The 27,803-nt window shown below is 42.2% G+C and overlaps 1 protein-coding gene across 1 annotated transcript in view; it reads right to left on the bottom strand.

Moving 5' to 3' along the window:
• Positions 1-27,803, bottom strand: part of LOC145413192 (uncharacterized) — a 481,698-nt gene that overhangs the window by 282,812 nt on the left and 171,083 nt on the right. The window contains exons 7-8 of the mRNA XM_080282917.1: positions 5,455-5,695; positions 1,288-1,372 (exon numbers count right to left, since the gene is read on the bottom strand). Coding sequence (XP_080139043.1) covers positions 1,288-1,372; positions 5,455-5,695 — 326 coding nt within the window. The remainder of the gene's footprint in view (positions 1-1,287; positions 1,373-5,454; positions 5,696-27,803) is intronic.

Below are 27,803 nucleotides of genomic sequence, written 5' to 3' on the forward strand. Positions count from 1 at the left end.
TTTTGTTTAAATATTTAAATGTACATTATTTCTGTTGTTTACACTGTTGTTGTTTTTTTTGGTTGAGAATCCTCCTCCTGCCAAGGGCCGGGCCGGAGAGGAATCCATTCAGATTAGGAGAAGAGATTCCCTGGTCATCTAAGTTCCCAGAGATGTGGCTCTATACTTTGTGTCCAGGCACTAAACAACTTGCCGCCAAGTTCCCCTACTGAGGCCGTGTCTTTTGTTTGGCACCCCTTCCACAACGGAGGATATATCTGGTGTAAGCACGGCCACAACTTTTATTTGATCCCATGTCTGGTGTTATTTGTTTAGTTTCCAGTGGAGGACTGTGTCTAAATCTCCCGGGATGTATTAACGAGGTTTATCTTGCGTTCCTTTAAGCATGGGCAGGGACCTGGGAATTATTTAATATTGTTTCTATTGAACTGTTGGTGTTTATTTATAAATGTAAGTAAATGTATATAATTTTACCTTTTTTTGTTTTCCCTCGATCATCTCGGTGTGTATTGCATGAGAATCACTAAAGAATCCCTTCACATAGCTGTAGTTTGATAAGTTGGTGAGTGCTTCTATGCCTTGTGGTCCAAGATGTTTATGGTGTATGCTGCTTATGTTGTCTGGTCCACAGGCAGATGAGTGCTTAAGGCTGCTAATGATGTGCTTCGTCTGGTTGTAAGTGAAGGAAGCGAAGTCTGGGTCTGTGAGGAACTGTCTCTTGAGTCAGACGACACATTGGTCATCAGGATGGAGGTTGAGATGACTGACAAGTGAAAAGTGATTGATGAGAGTGTTTGTTTGTTGTTTATTTGAAGGTATGGTGTCTGCTGTTGTGATGGCAGTGTGTGACTGTGTAGTGTTGCTACTGGAGAGTGTGATGCTGTTTAGTGTTTTGTAGGGCTTGCTGGTGTTTGTTTTATGATCAAGTGTTTGGAGAAAATTATTCCAATTAGATGTTTGCTATTCTGGTATTTTATTGTTTATCTGAATGTTCAGTGCTTGTATTTGTTGTACAGTGTCTTGTGTATGGGGTGCTGGGGAGTGTTGTAGTTAGGCGCAATGACTGATGAGGCCTTGAATTCCTGGTGTGAAGTTGGGGTTGTCTCTCTGTCGCCTCTAGGGATGTGTCTTTTGTCTGTATTTTGAATAACTGTATTGAAAGAGTGCACAGCAGTGTTGAAGTTTGTGATGGGTGTAGTGTTTAATGTTTCAACGTGCTGTTCTGTTTCAGTCGTGAAGGCCTTCCAGTTGGCTCTCTCATAATTACTGTACGTGAGTATGACTGACCTGTTATAGACCTTAGCTCCCCCAAACTGGTAGTCATCCTCTTCCTCCTCCAGTTCTGCTTCCACTTCTCTCATCTTGATCTTTGCTGTAAAAGTTAGAAAAAGTAAGACTATAAAGCAATCACTAAAAGTAAAAAGTTCTTTAGTTACTGACAAAGCTTATATTAGTACAGTTTTCAAAACTATCATTTGCATCATATAATTTATAAAGACTCCAACATGTTTGCATGTGCTGGCCTTGGCAACCTAATAACAGCTCTCCACACTGCTTGATCTCTGGCAGCCTCCCTATTCAGTCCCTAATCCCTAAGTTCATACTCTGTTACCTCATCCCAGGTCTTTTTTTGGTCTGCCTCTTGCAACCATACCCCCAGTGTTCACACATCTCACCTTCCACACCAAACAGTCATCCAGTAGTGCTGTGGGAAACCTTCAATTAATGGCACTATAAAGAAAGACATCTTCAATGACCACTTAATTAACCCGTTAACTGCTCTATACAGCCTGGGCTGTTCCGAATGCGACTGCTCAATACAGCCCTGGTTGCGCAGGTGAATTTCGAACATAGTGCCATCGTGACCAAGCCTGACCCATGCAAGCATGTCCGAGCCTTCAAAACCAAAACCGAAAAAGAAAACGAAAACCATACATTCAAATAGGGAATCAGACACTTTGATGTTCATCCATGGCTTTATCAAGGTAAATATTGAGCTAATATTTCATTACTATATACTTTGGCATGTGTTCTCTCAATTCCTAAGACAAAATTTGGCCTCTGGGAAATTTCATTTTTACCCCTACGTCTGCACACCACAGACACCTTCAAAAAAACGCCATGTGCAGTTAAAGGATTAAGCATCCTTCAACTACCTCCTATTCCCTAAAACAAGGATGAGGGACAGCAGAAGGACAACTTCCATGCAGTTCACCAAGTTCACATCCAACTCAGCCTGGAACCACAACAATGACAATAATAACATCATGATTTCCAGTTCTTACTATTTTATAATTCAAGAAGACAGACAGATGACAATCCTCTAAGCAATAATTTTTCTCACTGTGAATATGTGTAACACAATGGTGTGAATCATTAAGCTATGATGGAAGATTAACAGCAAACTGTCCAAAATCTATCTATCTATCTATAGCACGACGCCCTAATCCCGCAAAGGGTGGCCACAGACAAAACGCCTCCAAGTCACTCTGTCACCCACCATTTGACTCTCCTCCCCCCAACTCACCCCCCCCTCCCTCATATACCTCTCAACTCCATCCCTCCACCTCACCCTCGGTCTACCCCTCCCTCTCCCTCCCTCCACCTCACCTACATACACCCTCTTAGTCAGTCTTTCATTCTCCATTCTCTCCACATGTCTAAACCACCTCAGTGTATTTCTCCTAATCTTTTCAACCACATCCACATCTACCCCACAACATTCCTTCACTTCTTCATTCGTCAACCTGTCCCTCCACGTCACTCCACATGTCTAAAAACATCTGCTAAAGCAATGACTGACTTCATGAATATTTAGCCTAATTTTCTCACTCTATGTAGTGGGCAAGTCATGGTATTTCTCCAGGATGGTATAGGAAGTGCTTCTAATAAAATGCATTTTCTGGTAATCAGCAGTGTCCAGGAGTGCCTTGAAAAAAAAAAGAAAAAAAAAAAAAGTGATAGAACTCAGCCAGGACCAGGTTCTAGGCAGGGGGGAGGGGTATTTTCTTGGCAGCTCTCAAGGGTTGCAGTCAATGCCTGTATACATAGCCAGTTTTTTCTCAGGAACACAAACTTTTGCACAATGGTACTCCTTTGTCAAGGCCAGGTTTCAGGCAGGGTGGGACTCCCCCCATCACTTACAGGTGAGGGTAATGATTTTTTTTTTTTTTTTTTTTTTTTTTTTTTAAGAATAAGAAATTTTCCCCAGTGGTAGATCTCCACCAGGACCAGGTGTTAACCCCTGAAGACCTACTGTATGTCTGCCGAATGACAGTTTCAGAAAATGTAGCATAAAGTCCTATCATTTTTGTTTTCGTTTTTAAAGGCTCCGACATGCTTGCATGCATTGGCCTTAGTCACCTAATGGCGGCTTTCCACGCTGCACGATCCATTGCAGCCTCCCTCTTCAGTCCCTTAACCCTGAGGTCACAATTAATGACCCTGACCCATGTCTTTCTCGGTCTACCCCTCATAACCCCACCACCAATATTAACACTTCTCACCTTCCTCACCCAATTATCATCCCCCATCCTCTCCACATGTCCAAACCATCTCAATCTACCTCTCCTCATCACAACACCAATACACTTCAGTCCCATCCTACCTCTCAACTCTTCCATCGTAAACCCAGCCCCCTCCGGACCTTGCATGCAGGGACACATTACACATCCACCTAATCACTGTCACTTCTGTACGTCTGAGCTGGCGAATATCCTCCTCCTTTACTGCCCAGGTCTCACTACCATACAGCATTACACTCCTAACACATGCAGCATACAAGGGCACCATGGTCACCCTTCCTGTGGAGTAACATATGAACAAGTTTGCCTGGTTTACCCAGGATATCATTAACAACGGGTCCACCACAACTTCGACTCTTCAATAAGGCTGCATCAAAAAAGGTATAACATCAGTTCTAACAACATAAGGGCAGTGCTGCTGCTGGACCTAGCACCAGCAAACTCTCCAACAAGGATGGATGAATCAAGGCCTTGTTCCTGTCTGCCAACATATATCGTCTTTATTAGCCCATGGACAAGGGAGTAACTGAGAATGCCATGAGACACTACAGAAACCTCTACCTGGAACAATGACTCATTGTGACTGAGGATGGGATGGGCCAGGCCAACTATACAGACACCAGAGGTAAGAAAACCCTGCAGTTCAAGTAAACCATAATGGGCATCGTCTTCAACTGGGCAGAGGCAAGAAGAAAGTGGCACTTGCTGTGCTCACTAATGGGTGATGCAAATTCCTCAGAAGCCCCAAAACTACAACATCACAGAATGATTGTGGGGGAACTGAGTCACCAAGGATGGCAGAAATGTTGGCAGCTGCAGGACAGGGAGAACCTTGCTTAGGAAGAGCTGCAAGAGTGATTGGATGAGGATATTGGTTTGCCTGGCTACCATTACCAGATGGAGGAGGAGACCGTGACAGTGTTATAGGAAGACATGGCACCAGCTTAGGAGGAAGACAAAGTGGAGGAGGAGGAGGCACCTGGACCATCACTAGTTACAGGCATTGATGTTGCAAACACACTTCTGACCTCCACAGGCAAAGTTAAAGTCAGAGGTCATGCAGTTCACCAGGCTGGAATTAATGCAACAACAGCAATGCAGGAAGATCCTGCCTAAGACTTTCAAGTTTTTCAAGGATGCATCCTCTCCTGCTTCCAAAAGGCTCTGCACAGAGTACGAGATCTCTACTGTATCTATTAACATTCTCAGCCAGCCTCCACATAGCCTCAAGATCCACCACTACAGCTTCCAAGACCCCAACCCCTGATACCTCAGCACTCTCTATACCAGACGCAACACCAGAGCCACTAGAAGCCATCTTTGCTGGCAGTGACAATGAATGACAGTGTCAGCAGTGTACATCCATCTATACAGGTACAGTATAATACATGTATTTCCTATCATTTTTGCTCCAACCTGGCCTGAAAATGTCCTCTCCCCATCATGACTGTTGAGCTGCAGTAAGAGACTACTGTACTGTAATACTGTACTGCTCATCAAGAAGTGCAATGACAGAGATAAGAAATAAACTACAAAGGGACATACAGTAATTATGGGTCAACTTAGTGTAAAATGATTATATTTTACATTTTCAGTACAACAACATGCTACAGTACTCATTTATTATCAAACACGTGCTTGAAATCCCACCTCAGGGAATGGACCCTCAGATATAAAGAACTATCATCGCTAACCAACCTGGTTTGCCCTCAATTAGTACGTTTTAGTGAGGGTCTACCATAAAGCCCCAAGTACTCTAAAGTACTTGTACTGCTAGGTTTACCTGAATATTATAGTTTAAAAAAATATATACTGTATACCATGTATGATATTAGTCAATACCTGTACAATACAGGATTCTGCAATATAAACTGGAAGTTCAATGATATACTGCACAACCCTGCTGACAATGCACTGTTCTGTACTATACCTTTTCGGGATTCCTTCTGAGCTTTTATCTTCTCCTTCACAGACTTCCCAGCTTCAGCAAGTGGTTCCACAGGTTTTGTTTTTTTTAATGCTCGCTTCTCTGCAAGTTCTTTCTTCTTTGCTTGCTCTGCTTCTATCCTTTGTTGTCTCTGTTGTGCTTTATATTCCCTGTTCATGGCACCCAGCTGGATCATAGTATTTTTGACATCCCAGTTATTAGCTTTATAAACATCGAGGAATTCCTGAAATAAAAAATATGAATAATATTAATGATGATTATGTTTATTACCCATTATCAAGATTAAAAAATAAATATACATGCTATTAAAATTTATGAAGAAACATTCATTTAAGATATCACACTAACCACGATCCTAGACACAGATCTCCATATGTCATTTGCTTCAAGCATCAGCTTCCACTACCAATGGTGTTGCTGTTGTTGCTCAACCTCAGTCAAGCCTGGCCCAGCTGACCTGTCAACCACTAGTAAGATATCACACTAACCAGGATCCTGGACACAGATCTCCATACATCATTTGCTTCTCGCATAAGCTTCCATTACGAAAGTTGCTGTTGTTGCTTAACTTCAGTCATGCCCAGCCCAGCAGACTTGTCAACAGTAGGTAACCAATTGCTCCTACGGAGTAATGGTATTGGTTCCCTACAATGCTGATGTCAATTGATTAATTATTTGGATTTTTGTAGCCGCATCAACAACCAGGTCACTACCGGCTCTCTCTGTGTAAAATGTTGATGTTGTATCTGTCTAAGTGTGGCATTGTGTTGTGCAGTACTCAAAGATGTGGGTTATGTTGTGTGGGCCAACTCTACAAGTGAAACACATGTCATCTATGATTCCACCCAACTCAAATCAAAGCTGGTGAATAAGAAGAGTTGGGAGGGTTTGTAATACAGTATTCTGATCAAGGTGTTGCACTGCCTTGTAAATGAAATAAGCGGCAAGTATGTAGGCAACTGTTGCTGTGGGGCTGTCCTATAGGTACAGTACAGAACATACACTGTGTAGGGATTTGGCACCCTTTTATGGTGACAGCACCTCACTAGGGTCTGACAAAACGGACCTCCCAATGGTGAGGGGCAGGGAAATACGGGGAAGCTTGGCTCCTGGGTGGATGCCAGAGCTGCCTCACCAAGGGTGCACAGCACTGCCACAAGTAGACTCCCCTTCAGCACTCTGTTGGTGCAAGTAACTACCCTCAAAACTCTAGAACTTTCTATTCTAAATGGTAATAACTTGTAGGTAAATAAAGAAGACTATCGGGAGTTTAACCCGCCGTGTGCCGGTGTCGTTTTAAAACGGTCTGACATACTTCCGCAGCCAGTGCCAGTGCCGTTTTAAAATGGTTTAAAATAAAAACCTTCACTGTGACCACATTTTTCAAGATTCACAGGTAAAAATTGGCAGGGATGTAAGGTAACTGTTCCTCTACTATCCCCCAGGCTGTCAAGGCCATACATTCACACTCTCCTCTCCTCATGCTCACTCTACCTCACTATGCCTGTGTGCCTCACCCAGTGCAGTACATAGTGAAGGCATTTTGTAAATATTTTCATGTAAGTGTAAGTTGTAAATATTTTCTTGTAACTGTCAAGTTGTAAATACCTTCTTGTAAGTGCCAGGACTGTACATAATAAAATCAGGTTGTACCTATCTTCAAGTAAGGGAAAGATAATGCAGTCACAGTGAGAAAGACATGCAAATTGTGACAGATGCTGAAGTAATAAGTAATCAGAAAAGTGTACTGAACATTGCTATACCTTCCCAGCATAAATACCTGAGTATACCTTACATAGAAAACGGCTTTTTCTCACGTACGTGGTAAGCGTGAGAGCGACTATACCTGTACAGGAGTACGCATGACTCAATAAAACCCGTTTCCTAGCCTCAGGGAGCATTTTAATGCAAAATTTGTTGTAGTATACCTTACATAGAAAACAGCTTTTTCTCATGTACGTGGTAAGCGTGAGAGCGACTATACCTGTACAGGAATATGCATGACTCAATAAAACTCGTTTCCGAGCCTCAGTGAGCATTTTTATGGCAAAATTTGTTGTTTCCACATCAAAATCTATCATTTAAAAAAAAAAAAAAAAAAAAAACGGCCGGCACTGGGGTGACCCATAGGGCTAAAAACAGCCGGCACACGGCGGGTTAACTATGGACATAATATCTGGTACTGTTACTGATGTTAACCTTCCAAAACAAATTAGTTCCATATTCTTGCTCAAGAATACTGCACTCCCTTGTTTGGCTTTAGTTATTATTTGAGAAATTCAAAAGACCCACCAGTAAGATCAATCATTTCTCATGTCACAATCTCCACATGCTCTCCCTGACACCGCACACATGAAATAAGAATTCTCTCTCAGTCTACCTCAAATAACACTACTCTCTTTCTCTCTCTCTCTCTCTTAATGCAAGGAAGAAGGAACCAAAGGCCAGAAGCTTGCAAAGTTGTTCCCTCCAAGACACAAAAACAATATAACAGAGGGACAAATTCAAGATCCGTCCATTTCAAGATGCCTGGACACACTGTGTATTAAAGACTGAAGGTAACTGGCAGAGGGAAATTCACACAGAGGGAGACAGTTCCTGTTGCATTCATGAAGGAATGGGAGTAACAGTTAACTCTTGCATTAGAGAGTTGGACAGAAAAGGGACGAGAGTTTGTTGACAGACGGGTGCTACATGCCTGCCACAGTGGTGGAGGGATGCAGGCAGACAGTTCAGAGAAGCAATGACCACTGAAGTACCAACAGAAATTAAAGATGCAACAGTGCAGCGAAGAGATAGAGGTTAAGGGGAGCCAGTAAGAGGAGGGGAGTTAATGAGACGAAATGCCTTTGACTCCACCTCGTTAACCCCTCAAGACCGATGCCGCATGATCGTGCTTTTGTGTAATTTGACACGCCAACCTATCCCGCACGTACACACACAAAAAACTGGGGGAGGGTAACTCCACCCCTTTGGTGACATATATGGGATCAGACTAATGAGAGCTAGAGTGTCTGGGCTGGTAGGGTGTGATTGGCCCCGTAAGGTGGGGGAGAAGGAACCCCACCCACACCGTCACATTACCTCCCTCAGCCCCACTGTGTCATCTCCACATTGTCCCCTCCCAACCAACCATACCCCAACATATCCCCTCCAGCAGTGTGTGTGCATAGCAACCCTTCTCCCCTCTCTCTCCTCCCCCTCCCCCCTCCCCTATCCCTCCATCCTCCTCCCCCCTCCAGCCATACACACTCTGCCTCCACTTTTCGCCTGGCTTGTTTTGTTGCTATAGGTGTATGCCACACTGACAGCTTGTCCTACCAACTCTAGGGAACACTTCACATTGACATTAGTTATGTATATATAATTATTTACCGTAAATAATGCATTTTCTGTACATTTCCTATTTTCGCCCATAGAGGATCGGTAACTTTTTTGCATCTTTGTCGGACGATTGTGCGATAACTATTTGGTCAATCTGGCTGAAACATACATTTTCAGGTGTGTAAATTCAGTCTCTTGAAATATGGAAGAAAAATTTTTATCTTGGTGAAAGCTGAAAAATCTAGCTTGTCTTGCAGCTGGAAGGACAGACCTGCTGAGCGAACTGCGTACTTTAGGGGTTAAGAAAAGCTGCATGTGAGAAGCCTCCCCACACATGACAGTTATACTCTACACAGGGGCAAATAAAACCCGTATTTAAAATCAACAACTGCGCATGGGTAAAGAAGGCATGGTATTGGCATGGCACACCTAATCTCTTGGAACCAGATTTTACACAACAGGTATAGTAATATGATCTTTCCAAGATAAATCTCATAAGAATTAAACCCTCAGTATATTTAAAGATAATGGAGGATTGAGTTGGATATGTTAGAAATTTGAGGATATTCCTGCAGAAGAATTTGACGGACTGAAAGATGTAAGAACTGAGATTTTGAAGCATTAAAAACAAGATTACTTTTACCCCAATCAGATATATAAGCCAAATCAGACATTAGCAATGCCATAGCTTCCTCACTTGTTTCCTTAAGTAATTGCCGAGATGGACGCTGCGAGAAGTAAATGGAAAGGTGAAGGGTGGAGTCATCAGCGTAGGAGTGGATAGGGACAGATGTACAACTTTGAAGGTCACTGATGAATAAAAGGAAAGCAGCTGGTGAGAGGACAAAGCCTTGAGGAACACCACTATTGACAGATCTGGGAGAAGAACAATGCCTGTCTACAACAGCAACTACACATTGACCAGAAAGGATGCCAGAGATCAAGGCACAGAAAGGATAGAAACCATTAAAGGGCAGTTTGAAAAAAAAAAAAAATTAAGACTTGATCAAAAGCTTTTGAGATGTCAAGTACCATGGCAAAGCTTTCGCCAAAGTCCTGAAAGAAGATGGCCAAGAGTCTGAAAGGAAGGTGAGAAGATCGCCATTGGAGTGTCCCTGGTAGAACCCATAATGACAATCGGAAAGAAGATTGTGATAGGAAAGGTGGTTTAAAGCATAGATTTTAAAAATTTTTGAAATACAAGATGTTAAAGCAACTGGACGATAGCTGGAGGGCTGGGAATGGTCACCCTTCTTTGGGACTGCCTGAATGAAAGCAAACTTTCAGCAAGAAGAAAAGGTACAAGTTGACAAAGACAAAAGTTTATCTAGGCAAGGTGTAAGCACACAAACACAGTTCTTGAGGACACCAGGAGGGACCCCATCAGGCCCATATGTCTTGTTAGTACTGAGGCCAGTGATGGCAGAAAATATACCAATTGAAGAAATTTTAATGTCAGCCATGAGGAAGTCAGAGGGGGGAAATGATGGAGGAACAGCACTGGGATCGTCTAAGGTGGAACTGGAAGAGAAAGTGTGAGAGTGAGTTCTGCTTTATCAGTAGAAGAAACAGCTACATAGCCATCATAGTGGAATATTGCACAAGATGGAATTACTTTCCATGCCCTTGTGGCAAACCATGCCTAGCCAAACTAACTCTTCTTTTACAGTACTACCATCAGCCCTAGACACCATCACTTTTGCTTTATCTACATTTACTCTCAAGCCCTTGTGTCCTATACGACCTTTCCACTTCCTCTAAATCTTTCCTCTGCCTTCCCTTCATTCTCTGCAATCAACACCAAATCATTAGCATACAACAGCTCCACTGGGAGTCCACTTCTGATATCATGTGAGAGAGCTTCAGGCACCATAATAAATATTGTACTAAGGGGCTCAAGCCAGACCCTGGATGCACGTCAACATTCATGGAAAACTCATCACTCAAATCTCCATTCACTTTCACCTAGGTGTGAGCACCCACATTGCCATAATCACTCTAACCATCCACTCCTCAATTACAAGTTTTCTCACTGTCCAGTTCACCACCTCCCTAGGGTCTGTCACTGGTCTTCTCCAAATCAACAAAAACAAAGTACAGATCTCTTTTCTTTCCTAAATAATTTTCCTGAAACTGACTAAAATATAAAAAACTAACCCTTTTAGGCTTGCCTTCAACACCCTCAATAGCATTACACTTTCCACTAGCGGTAGCTTCCTTGTTAGACATGATCTCCAAATCACAAGTTTCAGTATTTCACACACAAAATGTTTATCACCTTACTTAATACTGAATAGTGAGCAATTGCACTGCTCTCTGGCAAGAGTGATGGTGTTTCAATGGCCTTGCACACACAAAACTGAATGAAAGGGAGATGATCACAGTGAATGTAAACACTAGGTGGCTATTTGGGCTCAAATGTCTGACTGTCAGCTTGTACAAGAGACACCACATACACACAAGATTTTCGTATGTGGCCACCACAATTATTACACAAGCGAATTTTGCAATCTTTAACCTGAAACTGGGTATAGCTTTTACTTCATCATTTCACTGATTTATGGTATACTGAGTCATGACTGAACATAATAAGTGATTGTGTAAATAACACCTATGGATCACAGAGGACTCAGTCTGTTAAGCAAACAGGGTAAGGTGTATGATGCTAAGTTGGGGGATACACAGGGACGGACAAACTAACACAGAGAGATGCACATGCATGCGAACTTACACAAACACAAATAATAACAACTGTCAATCCCATTTTGCCCCTTTCAGAGAACAGGAGCCTGACACTAAGGCAGTCAAGAACAATAATTAAGAGGAGGAGGCTCACTTATGTCCTTGGTACAATAATATTTGTATGATGGAAAAATCTCTGGCCAATTCTGGGACTCAAACAGCAGCACAAAGGCTACACTGCATTCCAACCCAGGGGGTCTATCACCATGCCACCAGCCATGCACGCAAGTCAGCATGCACATGCACATGCACGCATGCATGCGCGCACACACACACACACACACACACACACTGGGGATAAGATTCATGGTTTAATTGTGGGTTATCTGGAAGAGGGGAAAGTGCCTCAAGAATGGAAATGGGCAAATGTGGTTCCAATTTATACGGGAGGAAACAAGGAAGAACCCCTGAATCATAGACCAGTGTCCCTAACCAGCATGGTTGCAAAATTGTGCGAGAGAATCCTGAAAGATAATTGGATGAAATATCTGGAAGAGATAAATATTTTGGCTGATACTCGGTTTGGATTTAGAAGTGGAAACTTGTTGAGCTTTTACTCACGAAGTTAGTTAGAGAGAAATATAAACTTTTGACTAACATAAGAGTAGCATTCATTACATGGATGAAGAGATGGTGAAAAAATTAATAGTGTCCAGGATCTGCCCCAGGTTAGAATATGCAGCAGTACTGTGGTCCCCACACAAAAAGAAAGACATAAACATGATTGAAAGAATACAAAGAACAGCAACTAAGATGGTCCCCAGTCTGGCAAATCTGTCGTACAGAGAAAGGCTGGAAAAACTGGATTTGCCAGCCCTAGAGGAAAAGAGAGAGAGGGGCGACATGATTGCAGTGTTCAGGACCATGATGGGAGTAGATAAAATTGACAGCGAAGATCTCTTCTTATGAGATAAGAGAGTAACAAGAGGACACAGAATGAAACTGAAGAAGCCAAGCTGCTTCAAAGATATCAAGAAATATAGTTTTCCTTATACATGTATAGACCTGTGGAATAACCTGGACAAAGAGATCGTCCAGTATAAAAACTTCTATCTATCTATCTATTGCCAGACGCCTCAATCCCGTTTGGGGTGGCCACAAACAAATCGCCTCCAAGTCGCCCTGTCCCCCGCCATCTCACTGCCCTGCTCCCAACTCACACCCCCCTCTCTCACATACCTCTCCACCCCATCCCTCCATCTCATCCTCGGCCTCCCCCTCCCTCTTCCCCCCTCCACCTCACTCACATACACTCTCTTCGTCAGTCTTTCACCTTCCATCCTCTCCACATGGCCAAACCACCTCAGTGTGTTCCTCATAACGCTTCCTATCACATCCACATCCACACCACAACGCTCCTTTATATCCTCATTCGTCAGCCTGTCTCTCCACGTGATTCCACAGGCTCCTCTTAAGTAACTCATTTCCACTGCTCTCACTCTGGACTTGTGTCCTTCCAACAATGTCCAAGCTTCACTTCCGTACGTTAGAGTTGGTATCACAATACTGTAATGTAGTAACTTTTTCACTTCCATGCTCACTTCCCTGTTTCTTATCACTGCTTTCAAAGAACCAGCAACCTTTCTTCCCTGCTGTACCCTTTCAAGCACTTCACCCTCCAAACCTCCATCCTTACTCATCACACTACCCAAGTACTTAAACGTACTCACATTTTCCAATTCCTCACCATCCAACCTCGCTGTACATTCACTAACTTCACCTCTCTCAAAGACCATCACTTTACTCTTCCCTACATTCACCTTTAGATTCCATTTCTTACACACTCTCTCAAACTCATCCACCAAGCCTTGCAGCTCCCCTTCGTCTTCACTCAACAACACAGTATCATCTGCAAACAACAGTACAGGGAGTTTCCAAACACTATCCTCTCTCACCAGGGCCACTCCAACATCCACTACCCTACCTTGTACCTCTTTTATTACCCCATCCATGTACAGATTGAACAACCATAAAAACTTACACAAGTTTAAAGCAAAATTTGACTTATTGAGAAACAGACGGGACCCCACGAGCGTAGCTCATTTCCTGTATATCACAACTAGGTAAACACACACACACACACACACACACACAAACTGCACGATGTGAGAAATTTTCTACAAGCGATGTAACATGCAGTTGGACAAGAGGACCATCAAGACATAAAGTAACTTGGTGGTGGGATGAGGGTGTAGAAGCTGCAGTTAAGGAGAAAAGAAGGTTTTTCCGGGAATGGAAGAAGGGCGGTAGCAAGAAGGAATACTTGGCTGCCAAGCGTAGAGCTAGAAGAGAGGTATACAGGGCAAGGTCTGAGTCACAGAAACTTTTACTTGATAAACTAAATCATGGGGAAAGGAAAAATATGATATTCAAGGTGGCAAATCAGATGAAGAGGGATAATCGGGATATTATAGATGAGCAGTGTGTGAAGAATGATGAACGAAGGGTAGTGGTGAACAGTGAGGAAAGTAACGATGCATGGAGAGAGCATTATAGTCGGTTGTTGAATGAGGAGTTTGACTGGGACAGGGAAGGTTTGGAGCCAGCAGATCCAGTGTTTGGCCCTTGGCCTTTGACTGATGCTGCTACTGTGAGTGAGGCAATACGCAGGATGAAGGTGGGGACAGCAGCAGGTGTGTCTGGGTTGACTGCCGAAATGTAGAAGGCCTCAGGGGATATAGGGGTGAGGTTAGTCACTGACCTGATAAGTATGATTACTTATGAGTGTGTTGTCCCAGATGATTGGCTGAAGAGTTTAATTGTAAATGTGTATAAAGGGAAGGGTGATGCCCTGGAAAGAGGAAATTTACACAAGTATAAAGCTTTTAGATCAGACAATGAAGGTAATGGAGAGAGTTTTAGAAGGTATGATTAGAGAAAGAATGAATATTGATGAGATGCAGTTTGGGTTTTTGCCAGGTAGGGGGACCACTGATGCCATATGCATTGTTCGACAGCTTCAGAAAAAATATATTGGTAGGAGAAGGGATCTGTATTTTGTTTTTGTTGATTTGGAAAAGGCCTTTGACAGAGTCCCTACAGAGGTGGTGAAGTGGGCAATGAGAAAGCTTGGCTTGAAGGAGTGACTGGTTAGGGTGGTTATGGCTATGTAGGTGGATGCTCACACCCAGGTAAGAAAGAATGGAAATTTGAGTGATGGGTTTTCCATGAATGTTGGTGTGCATCAGGGGTCAGTTTTGAGTCACATGTTGTTTATCATGGTACTTGAAGCCCTCTCACATGACTTTAGAAACAGACTCCCATGGGAGATATTGTATGCTGATGATTTGGTGTTGATTGCAGAGAACAAAAGGGAGGTTGAGGAAAGGTTTAGGAAGTGGAGAGATGGTATGGGGCACAAGGGCTTAAGGGTAAATGCAGATAAAACAAAAATGATGATACCTAGGGTTGGTGGTGGTACTGTCAAAGACGAGGGAGAGTGGCCATGTGCAGTTTGCCACAAGGGCATGGGAAGTAATTCCGTCTTGTGCGGTGTTTGTGATAAATGGGTGCACAAGAAATATAGTAGCATCAAAGGTACACTGCGAGATAATGCTGATTTTATATGTACCGCGTGTCGGGGAGAGCAGGTGGAGATTGTCAGGCGTGAAAGGATTGAACTTGCTGGTGAATCTCTTGAGTGTGTGGAAGAGTTTTGTTATTTGGGAGACATGTTGTGTGCTGGAGGTGGGGCTGGAGCTAGCTCTGTGGCTAGGGTGAGACGTGGTTGGAAGAAGTTCAGGGAGCTCTTGCCTCTTCTGACATTGAAAGGGCTCTCCCTACGTGCTAAGGGGTCTATTTATGCAGCATGTGTTAGGAGTGTAATGCTGTATGGTAGTGAGACCTGGGCAGTAAAGGAGGAGGATATTCGCCGGCTCAGACGTACAGAAATGACAATGATTAGGTGGATGTGTAGTGTGTCCCTGCGTGCAAGGTCCGAGGGGGCTGGGTTTAAGATGGCAGAGTTGAGAGGTAGGATGGGACTGGAGTGTATTGGTGTTGTGATGAGGAGGGGTAGATTGAGATGGTCTGGACATGTGGAAAGGATGGGGGATGATAATTGGGTGAGGAGGGTGAGAAGTGTTAATACTGGGGGTGGGGTTATGAGGGGCTGACCGAGAAAGACATGGGATGAGGTCATTAAGTGTAACCTCAGAGTTATGGGACTGAAGAGGGAGGCTGCAATGGATCGTGCAGTGTGGAAAGCCACCATTAGGTGACCAAGGCCGATGCATGCAAGCATGTTGGAGCCTTTAAAAATGAAATGAAATGAAGCGATATATAAGGGTATCAAGGTTAACGATGACAGAATGAAGTGATGACTAAGAAGAAAGGCACTTCGAATGCGTGGAGTTTCATTATATGGATTACATGTTCAGTGTGGGAGAAGGTGCAGAAATTACACCCATGGCTCGAATATGAAAAAGAGTCCCAAGCGAATCTCATTTGGTTAAAGGTACTCCCTAAATAACATGTTGTATGGCAGTGAAACCTGACCTGTAAAAAAAGAGAATACGGTGCTTAGAGAGTGTACTGTAAACAAATACGAATACTGAGATGGATGAGTAGGGTCTCAATGAGTGACAGAAATAAGAACAGTGTGCCACAAGAGAAATAATGCATAAGGAAAATCAGAATGGTGGTGCAAACTGTTAAGCTGAGATGGTATGGATGTGGTCAACGGGGGTGGGGGGGTTGACTGAATGAGGATGATAATTTAGAGAGAACAGTGCCACAGATAAGCTGAGGAATATGTGGCGAGGTTCTGACTGGTGACCTCTGACTTAAAGGACAGATCAGAGAAATGGACCCAGCTTCAGACACATTGAGCTGCCATCAAGTGAAACAACCCAAACTTCCTAAGGTGAATTCATACAACCCTTGCAATTGGAGCCTACCAGAGTTTCCATTCATGCAGCTAACTGGCGGTCAATTCAAGAAGAACTCGAGTAATAAATAGCTCATCCTGTTTTTTTTAAATTTTATACTCTGTAGCTGCAATTAATATTACCGAACATTAATCACAACTGATAACCTAATCTGGGAAGCAATAACTAACAAGTGAAACACATAACACATAAAGGAAAGAGACAGACAAACTTTAAATTGAACACTGATGATCCCACTCATCCACAGATTCACAGGTTTATGACATCACCATGCCAACAAAAACGCCAGAGTTTCCAAACTGTTTAGCAATCTTGATAATTCCCTGGCATCTTCATGCATAATACTGTACACTGTTCTGTTAATGAAGGAACGCAATCTAACATCCAGTTTATCAATCACGATATTTTCCTGGCATCTTTGTGCATAATCCATTGACCTCTTAACCAAAGAAAGCAGCCTAATATCCAGTTTATCAATCATGATATTTCTCAAAACATGAATGTAGGGAAGAGTAAAGTTGTGGTGGTCACGAGAAATTATGTCACTGAATGTACAGTGAGGTTGGATGGGGAGGAAATGGAAACTGTGAGTGCGTTTAAGTACCTTTTTTGTGTTCTATTTCATGCACACAAGAGGGAACCAAAGCCCAGGAGCCTGCAAACCATTCCTTCCAAGAAAAAAACAAAAATAACACAAAAGAGAGCCAAATTCAAGAACCGTTCATTTCAAGATGCCTGGACACACTTGAAAGACTGGAGATCACAGAAAGTAGGAAATACTGCACAGACAGAGAGAGAGAGAGTTCCACAGTTGACCTGTTGCATAAATGAAGGACTGGAAGTAACAGTTAACTCTTGCATTAGAGAGGTTGACAGAAAAAAATAAGAGTTTATTGCTAGACGGGTTCTATGCGCCCATCGCAGAAGTGGAGGGATGCAAGCAGACAGTTCAGACATGCAATGACCATTGAAGTAGTGACAGAAAAGAGATAAAGATGCAACAGTGTGGCGAAGAGATAGAGGTTGAAGGGAACCAGTAAGAAGAGGAGAGTTAATGAGATGAAAAGCCTTTGACTCCATCCTACTGAGAAGAGCTAGACGTGGGGAGCCTCCCCACTCATGAGACTTTTACTCTATATGTGCGGATAAAACCCATGTATAAAGTCAATAACAGTAAAGAAAGTACATAGTCAGCTTAGCACACCTAATCCTTTGGAATCAGATTTTACAAGAGATGAAATATGATCTTTCCAAGATAAATCTCGAGAAAATGAAACCCCAAATATGTTTTTAAGGATGATGCAAGATTGAGCTGGATATTATTAAACATTAGTAGGTACCCCTGTGGAAGATTCTGCCAGGATGATACATGTACAAAATGAGTCTCTGATGCATTAAAAACATTAAGATTACTTTTATCCCAGTCACACATACGAACCAAGTCAGACATTAGGTGTGCCATAGCCTCATCCCTTGTTTGTTGAAGTAACTGTAAAGACAGACGCTGCGGGAACCGAATGGAAAAGTGAAGGGTGTAATTATTACTGTATGAGTCGCTAGGATTAGATGTACAGATTAGCAGGTCACTGATGAATAAAAGGAAGGGAGTTTGTGATAGGACAGAGCACTGAGGAACACCACTATTGATAGATCTAGGAGAAGAACCATGGCCATCTACAACAACAGCTATAGAACGACCATAAAGGATGCTATAGATGAAGGCACTGATAGAAGTATAGAAACCATAAGAGGGCAGTTTGGAAATTAAGGATTTATGCCAGACTAAATTGAAAGCCTTTGAGATGTCAAGTGCAATGACAAAGCTTTCGCCCGTCCGGAAAGGACGACGACCAGGAGAGTGAAAGGTAGGTGAGAAGATCGCCAGTGGAGGGAATCCTTACTGACAATCAGAAAGAAGGTTGTGATAGGAAAGATAGGAAAGATGTGATGAGTAAGGATGGAAGTTTAGAAGGTGGAGTGCTTGAAAGGGTACAACAAGGAAGAAAGGTTGCTGGTTCTTTGAAACAGTGATAAGACACAGGGAAGTGTGCATGGAAATGAAAAAGTTACTGCATGACAACACAGTATTGTTATACCAACTCTAATGTATGGAAGTGAAGCTTGGATCTTGTTGGAGGGACACAAGTCACGAGTGAGGGCAGTGTAAATGAGTTATTTGAGAGGAATATGTGGAGTCACATGGAGAGACAGAATGACAAATGAGGAAGTGAAAGAGCATTGTGGTGTGGATGTGGATGTGATAGGAAGTGTTACGAGAAACACACTGAGGAGGTTTGGGCACGTGGTAAAGATGGAGAGCGAAAGACTGATGAGGAGAGTGTATGTGAATGAGGTGGAGGGGGGGGGGGAGGGAGGGGGAGGCCAAGGATGAGGTGGAGGGATAGAGTGGTGAGGTATATGAGAGAGGGGGGTGAAGCTGGGAGCAGGGCAGTGAAATGGCAGGGGACAGGGCGACACAGAGGCAATTTGTATGTGGCCACCCCTTACGGGATTAAGGCATCTGGCAATAGATAGACAGATATTTCTCTGGTGTCTGTGTGCATCATATATTGTCCTGATGGCAAATGAAAGCAACCTAGCATCTAGTTTATCTGTCATGATATTTCCCTTGTGCTCTGTGCATAATACACTGTCCTGTTAGCAAAAGAAAGCAACCTAGCATCCAGTTTATCTGTTATATTTCCCTGGTGTCTTTATGCAAGGCTTAAATGAATTCCCAATAGCATGGTTCATGGTCTCTAAACCTAAATGAATTTTTTTCTCATGTACACAAAAGATAGACTTGTACAGGATTATAGGGGAAATATATTACGAGAACTTTTCCTCAGTTCACAAAACTCATCCAGTGATCAGTGTAGGCTGTAATATGCAGGTGATGCAGAATCCTTATTGAACAATGTTCAATTTCTGTGCACTGTATAAAACACAACTTCTTTAACACTGCAGGTTCACTGAATTACAAGTCAACCTTGCTAAATGATCAGGTTACGTTCACAGAAAACTGATAGGACAAAAATTAATCACATCTCAAACGTGAGGATTGGAGAGATTGTGTGGGTAAAACTGACAATCATACATCGAAATATGGTGCTTTACAGCAGAGCGTGGCCCCTGTAAACGTGAACATGGCAATCATATATATAATTTTAAAAAAAGGGATCCTATGCATTGTTAAGATCATGTAAGTGAATTGGTAGGAGGTGGTGGCTTGGCAGTAAGTGGTGGCAACCATCATCCACTCACCTGATGTACTGCTGCCTACTTCTTCCTTCACCTTTATCATTCTTTTTCTGTGTCTGCCCTCTTCTCTTCCTATTTCTCCCATCTTTCCTGTTGCTTATTATTACTTTTCCTCCCTTTTCAGGTGGCTTTACATTAAGTGACAAGCCTATTGGTTTCCAGTAAGCCAGGAAACCATTTACACCATTGGGTGGTAACCATATAACCAAACCATGCGTGTTCCCTACATGTCAACAAGTGGGTTGGCAGAGGATTAGCACCCCTCTCCATAAAACAACTAATTCGAAGACAAATGCCCACCCCTTACAGGAATAAGGGATCTGGCAATAGATGAAGGGAATGATCACAACAGAGTCAGTCATAAAACATGGGTGAATTGTACTTGATTTCCTATGTAAAAATTAACCATTTGCTGCAGATGAGCATACACTTCTACAGATAACTGCACTGTTGCAGTAAAGCAAATCAAAACCATGTCAAAAAGTTATTCAAAAAACCAGATTAGTATAGAAATCAACAGATCAATATTCTCTACATAAACATGATTTAGCACCGGGTATCAACTAATACAGGTATGCTGCAGGAGGTCCTTGACTCTATTATGGAGAGAGAGAGAGAGAAGGAGAGAGAGAGAGAGAGAAAGAAAGAGAGAGAGATTACAGCTCAGTTGACATTATAACAGCTAGTAGTGATAGTTACATTCATCTTTCTCTAACAAATACATCAATCACCACTCAGTATTACAGCTCAGTTGATATCATAACAACTAGTAGTGATAGTTAAGTCCATCTTTCTCTAACAAATACATCAATCACCACTCCTAACATATAACAGAAGTACTGTCCCAACAGTAGATAGATGTAAGTGAAGGATATAGGCTTTTTATGGAACAGGGAAAATATATAAGAATAAAGGTACATGTTGCTAAAATTATTTCAATGTCAATTTAGTGCAAAGAATGGGAAACTCAGGATTATTACAAATTTCATATTCACAACGGCAGAACAGATGGTCACGAACGCTGATATACCACTTATGAGGAAGATGTGAAACAAAGGGTCATCTGGTTACTTTCTTTGAAAAAAAATTAAAGAATGTGGCAAAAACTTGCATAAATATACAAAACACTACACTTGACTCTGTGGTCAGCTGGGTGATTTATTTTATTCCCCTGCACAGTGGCATATCTGAAGGGGGGGGGGGGGAGGCTATTTGAATCTGCCCCCTGGGCCCCCAATTGAGGGGGGCCCCCAAAAGCCTTAAAAATTTAAGCTTTTTTATTAATATTTAAAAATATATATATTTATCATTCCGACAATCCTGGCTGAAATATTAAATAATTTTTGAGAATGTGGGGTGCTAGGTTCTTTGCGGGGCCCCCCTCCAGGAGGGGGGCCCCGCAAAGAACCTAGCCCCTCGGACCCCCAAATCTCTAGGTACGCCCCTGCCTCTGCACGGGCAATTCATTTCGCAGATACGTGAAAAATCATGCTGGTCTATCACAAATATGCAATAATGTATATGGTACAAAGGTTGAGAAACTTGTATTGGAGGAGATTTCGCTGTACAGAATATTCCCCTATTACACACAATTGCACCATACAACTAACCTAAATGTGACAAGCTGCTGCTCAAGTCCAAAAAGTTTGCATAACACGAGCTGGACATACACAATGTGAAACATGGGTCCTAAATGACCTAAATCTGGTACTTTCAACCAATATGCAACCCTTGTTCCCACAGCACAAAAAAAAACAATATGACTGTGTGGAGGATCACGATGCACTTCCTCCCTCTTCCCGCACACCAAGCCCACCTACTGTATTATCGCAGTTCATTAAAGTACAACAAGTGTGTTAATAAATGAGTTTATCAGTATTTTGGTAAGTATCCTTATTAATATTTGGTACTTCTATAGTCAATTTCAGGAACTGAAGGACTGGCTTTGGGTGGTCACTGAAGATAACACTGGGGAAAGTTGGGACAAAATCCATTTTATCTTGCTGGCTCTTCTTTCAATAACACAAAATTCCCATAATGAAACAACTGGAGGAGACCAAATTGTCAAGTTGCAGGAATTTATTCTGTTGCTTTACAAAAATTTTTCTAATGTAAACTCAATGAGAACAGTGTCTGAGATTGCTGTAATAAATGGTAACATGAAATACCCAAAGAATATTAAACAGCCAAACTTAGGAATCCCTCACACTTTGCACTAACATGAACTCCACTCATTTATGTGGAAAATGGTCAGACAATTTGTGTCCAAGTTTACATTCTAATTAACAATGATGAAGATAGTAAAAATACATCAGTATCACACATTTTATTAATTCAGTTTACATATAAAGTGTAGTATATACAGCAAGGTGAGATAATATCAATTCCATTGAGTATTATCACCACACTGACTTTAGTGGATGAAAATTTTTGCACAAGCAAGAATTCTTGGAATACTTTGTGTTCAGTGAATATTTTTCATGTGGCATCTGAATGTCCAAATGTTCATTTTCACACAATTTTATGTTCACTATGACCTCATCCCAGGTATTTTTCGGTCTGCCTCTCATAACTCTATCCCCGACGTTCACATCTCACTTTCCACAACCAACTGTCATCCTCCATCTTTTCCACATGCCCAGAATATCTCAATACGCCCCTACTCATCACAGCACACACACTATACTCCAGTCCCATCCTTCCCTTCAATTTCTCCATTGTAAACTTAGCTCCCCCAGGCCTAGCATTCACGAACACTACACATCCATCTAATCCTCATTATATCTGTATGTCTGAACCTGCAAACATCCTCTTCCATTACTACCCAGGCCTCACTACCATACTGCATTATGCTCTTAACACATGCTGCATACAAAGATCCCATAGCGCAGAAAGAGAGACCGCTCAATGTCAGGAATAGCTCCCTGAACTTCCTCCAACTACTCCTTAATCCAGCCTCAGAGGTAACTCCAGACCCACCTCCAGTACATAACATATCCCTCAAATAACACAATTCTAATGCACACTCAAGAGACTCACCAGCAAGATCAATCCTTTTGTGCTTGACAGTTTCTATATGCTCTCCCTGACACTTTGCATACATGAAATCAGTATGTCACAGTCTACCTTTAACACCACTACATCTCTTAGGCACCCACTTATCACAAATACAGTAATCCCGTAAGTTTTGCGGATTTTTTTTTTACAGTTTTGCCCTCTCGCGGATTTTCTTAGCATTAATAAGTTCAACAAAAATATCCTTGAACATACGGAAAACAAAAAAATTGAAATTCCCGACGTTTCCAATTGTATCGCGGTAAACTCAGGCCACCCTCTATCCCTTTCCCGCGGTCCCTCTGTCCTGCATCCCTCAGTCCACGCCTGTCTGCCTCACCTGCTTGGTGCACTAGTAACCGCGCTGTGATACAAGCCACTTGGCCTCCCACGTTATTTCCACATGGCCCCAGGACGTAAGCCAGCCTCACTGAAGGCTAATAATACAATCAGTAAGAACTCCAAAGTGACAAAACGATCAAGAAAAGTTATGACCTTAGCAGAGAAAATTGTGTTACTGGACAAGCTAAGAAGTGGCATGAGCTACGCCGCATGCAGTCGTGAGTATGGAGTGAACGAATCGACAGTGCGTTACATTAAGAAAAGTGAAAAAGAAATGACATGCAGTTGCTAGCTGTGCATCAACGTCAGCAAAGGTGTCACAACATGTTCGTGATAATGCTCTGATTAAAATGGAAAAGGCTCTGAACATATGGATTGAAGATTTGAACCGCCGACATATTCCTGTTGACACAAATTCGATCAGAGAAAAGGCCAAGGATTTGTACAATCATTTCAGTGATGGAGAGAGAGATGGGAAGCACACATTTATGGCTAGCAAAGGCTGGTTTGAGAACTTTAAGAAGAGATTCTCACTCCACAATCTCAGGATTACTGGCGAATCAGCCTCTGCTGATCATGTGGCAGCAGAAACGTATCCAGAAGAACTTGAAAAATTAGTGAAGGACAAAGGGTATCTGCCGGAACAAGTTTTCAATGCCGATGAGACTGGGCTGTGGTGGAAAAAAATGCCCAACAGAACTTTTGTATCTCAAGAGGAGAGACAGGCACCTGGATTTAAAGCTCAGAAGGACAGAGTATCGCTGCTATTCTGTGGGAACGCAGCTGGTCATATGATCAAGCCTATGCTGCTATACAGGGCTAAAAAACCACGTGCACTTAAAGGGAAAGACTTAAATCAGCTGCCAGTGTTTTATCGTAGCAACAAGAAAGCGTGGATGACGGCAGTACTGTTCAGTGACTGGTTCCATAACTGTTTTGTTCCCGAGGTTGAAAGATACTTGAAGGCAAAGGGGATAGACTTTAAAGTGCTGCTGGTAATAGATAACTGCCCAGGTCACCCTGAATCAATTAAATTTGCACACCCTAACATCGAGGTAGTTTTTCTACCAAAGAACACCATATCACTCATTCAGCTACTTGATCAGGGCATCATTGCTGTTTTCAAGGCAAAATACGTGGAACGAAGCTTTGCTATGATTAGACAAGGCATAGAAGAAGGAGATAACATCAAAATGTGGTGGAAGAAATTCAACATGGCCAACTGCATCATGTTAATTCAACAGTGCCATGAGGAACTCTCTACTAGCTGCATCAACTCCTGTTGGAAGAAATTGTGGCCTTCAGTCGTGAATGACTTTGCAGGATTCCCAACTGTTGATGCTGAACTTATAAGAATTAAAAATCTTTCGAGGACTGTCGGAGGTGAAGGGTTTTCTGACCTGCAAGAAAATGAAATTCGGGAAGAACTGCTGGGGAATGCAGGAGAAGAACTGACGACACAAGAATTGGAAGAACTGCTCAATGAAGAAGAGAAAGATGAAGAGGAAGAGGAATCTGGTAGAAATGAGTTACCACAGGCGTGGACACTAGAAAAGCTTGGGGAAATCACTCGCAGTATGAGGCATACTATCTCCCTGCTAATGTCGTATGACCCATCACTGGACAGGGCAGTAAAAGTGAAGAATGGGATGGAAGCTGTGTTTGCTCCCTATCATGAAATAATGAAGGAGATGAAACGTGACAGAGAGCAACTTCCAATAACTATGTTTTTCTCAAAGAAAAACCAACGTAGCCCTGCATCTGCCCTGCCATCTACATCCGGCAACTCATCCTCTCCTGCCTCACCACGCATGGATGATTCATGCATGGAGGACGAGTCAGCTGATGATCCCTCTCCTAACTCCCCTGCCTCGTCTGATGTCTCTGAGTGAAACTCTTCTGTAACTAAAGGTATGTAAAATGATAACAAACAGACATTAAAAATATTACTGTACTTATAGACGTGAATTAAAGTTTTATGTGGTGCACACCTTGGAAAAAAAAAAAAAATAATACATACAGTACGTGATACTGAGCAAAAAAGTCAGGTAACAAGTTTAATAATTTCAACTTAACTTGTGGTGTAATGATTGAAAAATCATTTTGTCAGATTGTGAGTCTTCGAGTGGTGTTGGTGGCTGGCAGCAAACAGTAAATAGCTGGCAGTGGTCGGGGGAGGTGCGACTGTGTAAGTTGGGGGACATACGACCATGCGAGTGTTTGCTATCACCAGTTACTGCATCTTTTTATTTTGTACTGTTTTGTGAATAAATGTGTAGATAATTGTGTATTACAGTACGGTGTTTACGTTTTTCCTTTATAATGGAGTATGTACTTTCAATCTTGTAAGAAGGTATTTCGGGATGAGTATGGAGGTTTCGGGACAATTCGCTGTCAAGGCAAATCGCCGTCACAACAAAAACAAGACAATTCGCCTTCATTAATGAAGATAGCTATGGACGACGCTAGAATATAATTCAAAGGCGACTACAGCGAGGAAGAAACAAGTTAATTATTGACTAAAGGCGCAACTAATAAATAAAATCCAGAGCCTATGCTATTGGACATAGACTTTGCTGGATCCCCCTGAAATATAGTTATTAAAGTATCGATTAATTTATAATAAGTATATTTATAAAAGAATTCATTAATTAATAATAAGAATATTTATAGAATGGCGGGGAATCGTCCATGTTTTGAAAGGGAATTGTCTGACGGCGAATTCTCTCGCAACCAGTATGGACATGGACTGTGTGATGGATAGCATGTTGGACACAAGTGCAAGATTCAATTGTTAATAGAGTATTCGCGTATTTGGCATTTCGCGGGGGTTACAAGAACGTAACTACCACGAAATATGTGGGATTACTGTACTGCAAAAGGCGGCGTTACTTCCCACACCCAATCTGAACATAACGTGCAGTTTGCTACAAAAGAGTGGAAAGTAACTCCATCTTAAGCAGTATTTGTGATAAGTGGACACCTAAGATGTAGTGGTGTTAAAGGTAGACTGCGAGATAATGCTGATTTCATACGTAAGGAGTGTCGGAGGGAATATATAGAGACTGTCATACGTGAATGGATTGATCTTGCTGTCAAGACTCTTGAGTGTGTGGAAGAGTTGTGTTACTTACAGGATCATGTTATGTGCCAGAGTTGGGGTTGGAATGGATAGGGTATGGAGTGGCTGGAGGTAGTTTACATATATATATACATATATATATATATATATATATATAGGTTATCCCTTAATTCACGCGAACTTTTTTCACGCGATTTCGGTTATCCACAAATTTTTCGTACAATAATTAAAACAAAATTATAATATTCAAATAAGTAATATCAATACACATGAGAAATAAATAAAATATAAAAAAATGCCTACCTGCTGACCGTGTGCACACATATATATATGTGTGCGTGTGTATGTGTGTGGGGGAGCCTGGGAGGTCGGTCTACCACGCACCACACAGTCAATTTGAATCCGACGGTCGAATCATGCGTGACTCGAGATCGAGAATTGTTATTTGTGGCTTATTTTTCTGCCTTGGTGATTGCTTGCCTTGTCTGCCAACATGGGGCCTAAGCGTAGTGCTAGTGATGCATGTGGTAACACACCAAAACGGGCTGGTAAAGTGGTGTCACTGACAAAGTTAAAATGTTGGACAAACTTCAGGGTGGAATGTCGGCGACAATTCTCCGTCAGGACGATTCCCCGTCATTTATTTACATACCAGTTTATTTAGCAAGTACAGTACACTAGTTTTTTACTTATATAAGTTATAAAATCCCCCTGAAAATTAGTTATTAAAGTATTAATTAATCAATAATAAGTATATTAATAGAATGACGGGGAATTGTCCATGTTTCGACGGTGAATTGACTTGATGGTGAATTGTCTCAGAATCGTATGTTTGGGGTGAGTCAACTGTTCATACAATAAAGAAGGAGAACGTAGCATACGGGAGACAGTGAGGGCTAGTGCACCAGACTGTGCTAAAGTGTCTCCACCTAGGCCTGTGAACTGTCTTGGAACCGCATGTTTGGGGTGAATGAGTCAACTGTTCATACAATAAAGAAGGCAGAATGTAGCATACGGGAGGCAGTGAGGGCTAGTGCACCGGACTGCTGAAGTGTCTCCACCTACGCCTGTGCTTGTCAGGTTTCAGTTTTAAATTTCTTACATTTTTGTTGTTTTTAATACTTTATGCTAGTTTATAAGGTGTATGTAGTGTATAAACAGTATTATTCAGATGTAATATATGTATAGACATGCGTAATTATGTGCACACAAGGGCAGAACATATACGCGAATTTACCACATACGCGAAGGGTCTGGGAACCTATCCCTCGCGTGAATTAAGGGCTTACCTGTACATATATATATATATATATATATATATATATATATAAACACAACAGGTATACCCCAATATATGATACCCCCTAGATGCAATACCCAGGCTTAGCGATGGGGGTAGAAATACCACCATACCCCGCTGGATGATGGCCATGCCCAGTTTAAACAAACAGCCCTCCCAGGTCACGTCCATTGGCAATAGGCCAAAATTTTGAATCATGCACAATCCTGCAGCCAGCCGAGCTTGCTCACCTCTCAGGATGCACAGAAACGCTCGTGCAGCCCCCACAGTTATCACTCACCCATATCGTTCTTCTTGCACTGGCCATCTCTGACCGGAAACTCTCTTACACTCGCCC

Source organism: Coenobita brevimanus, chromosome 95 (assembly GCF_032717465.1).
Source record: "Coenobita brevimanus isolate Jiangsu-jjx chromosome 95, ASM3271746v2, whole genome shotgun sequence".
Classification (NCBI taxonomy): domain Eukaryota; kingdom Metazoa; phylum Arthropoda; class Malacostraca; order Decapoda; family Coenobitidae; genus Coenobita; species Coenobita brevimanus.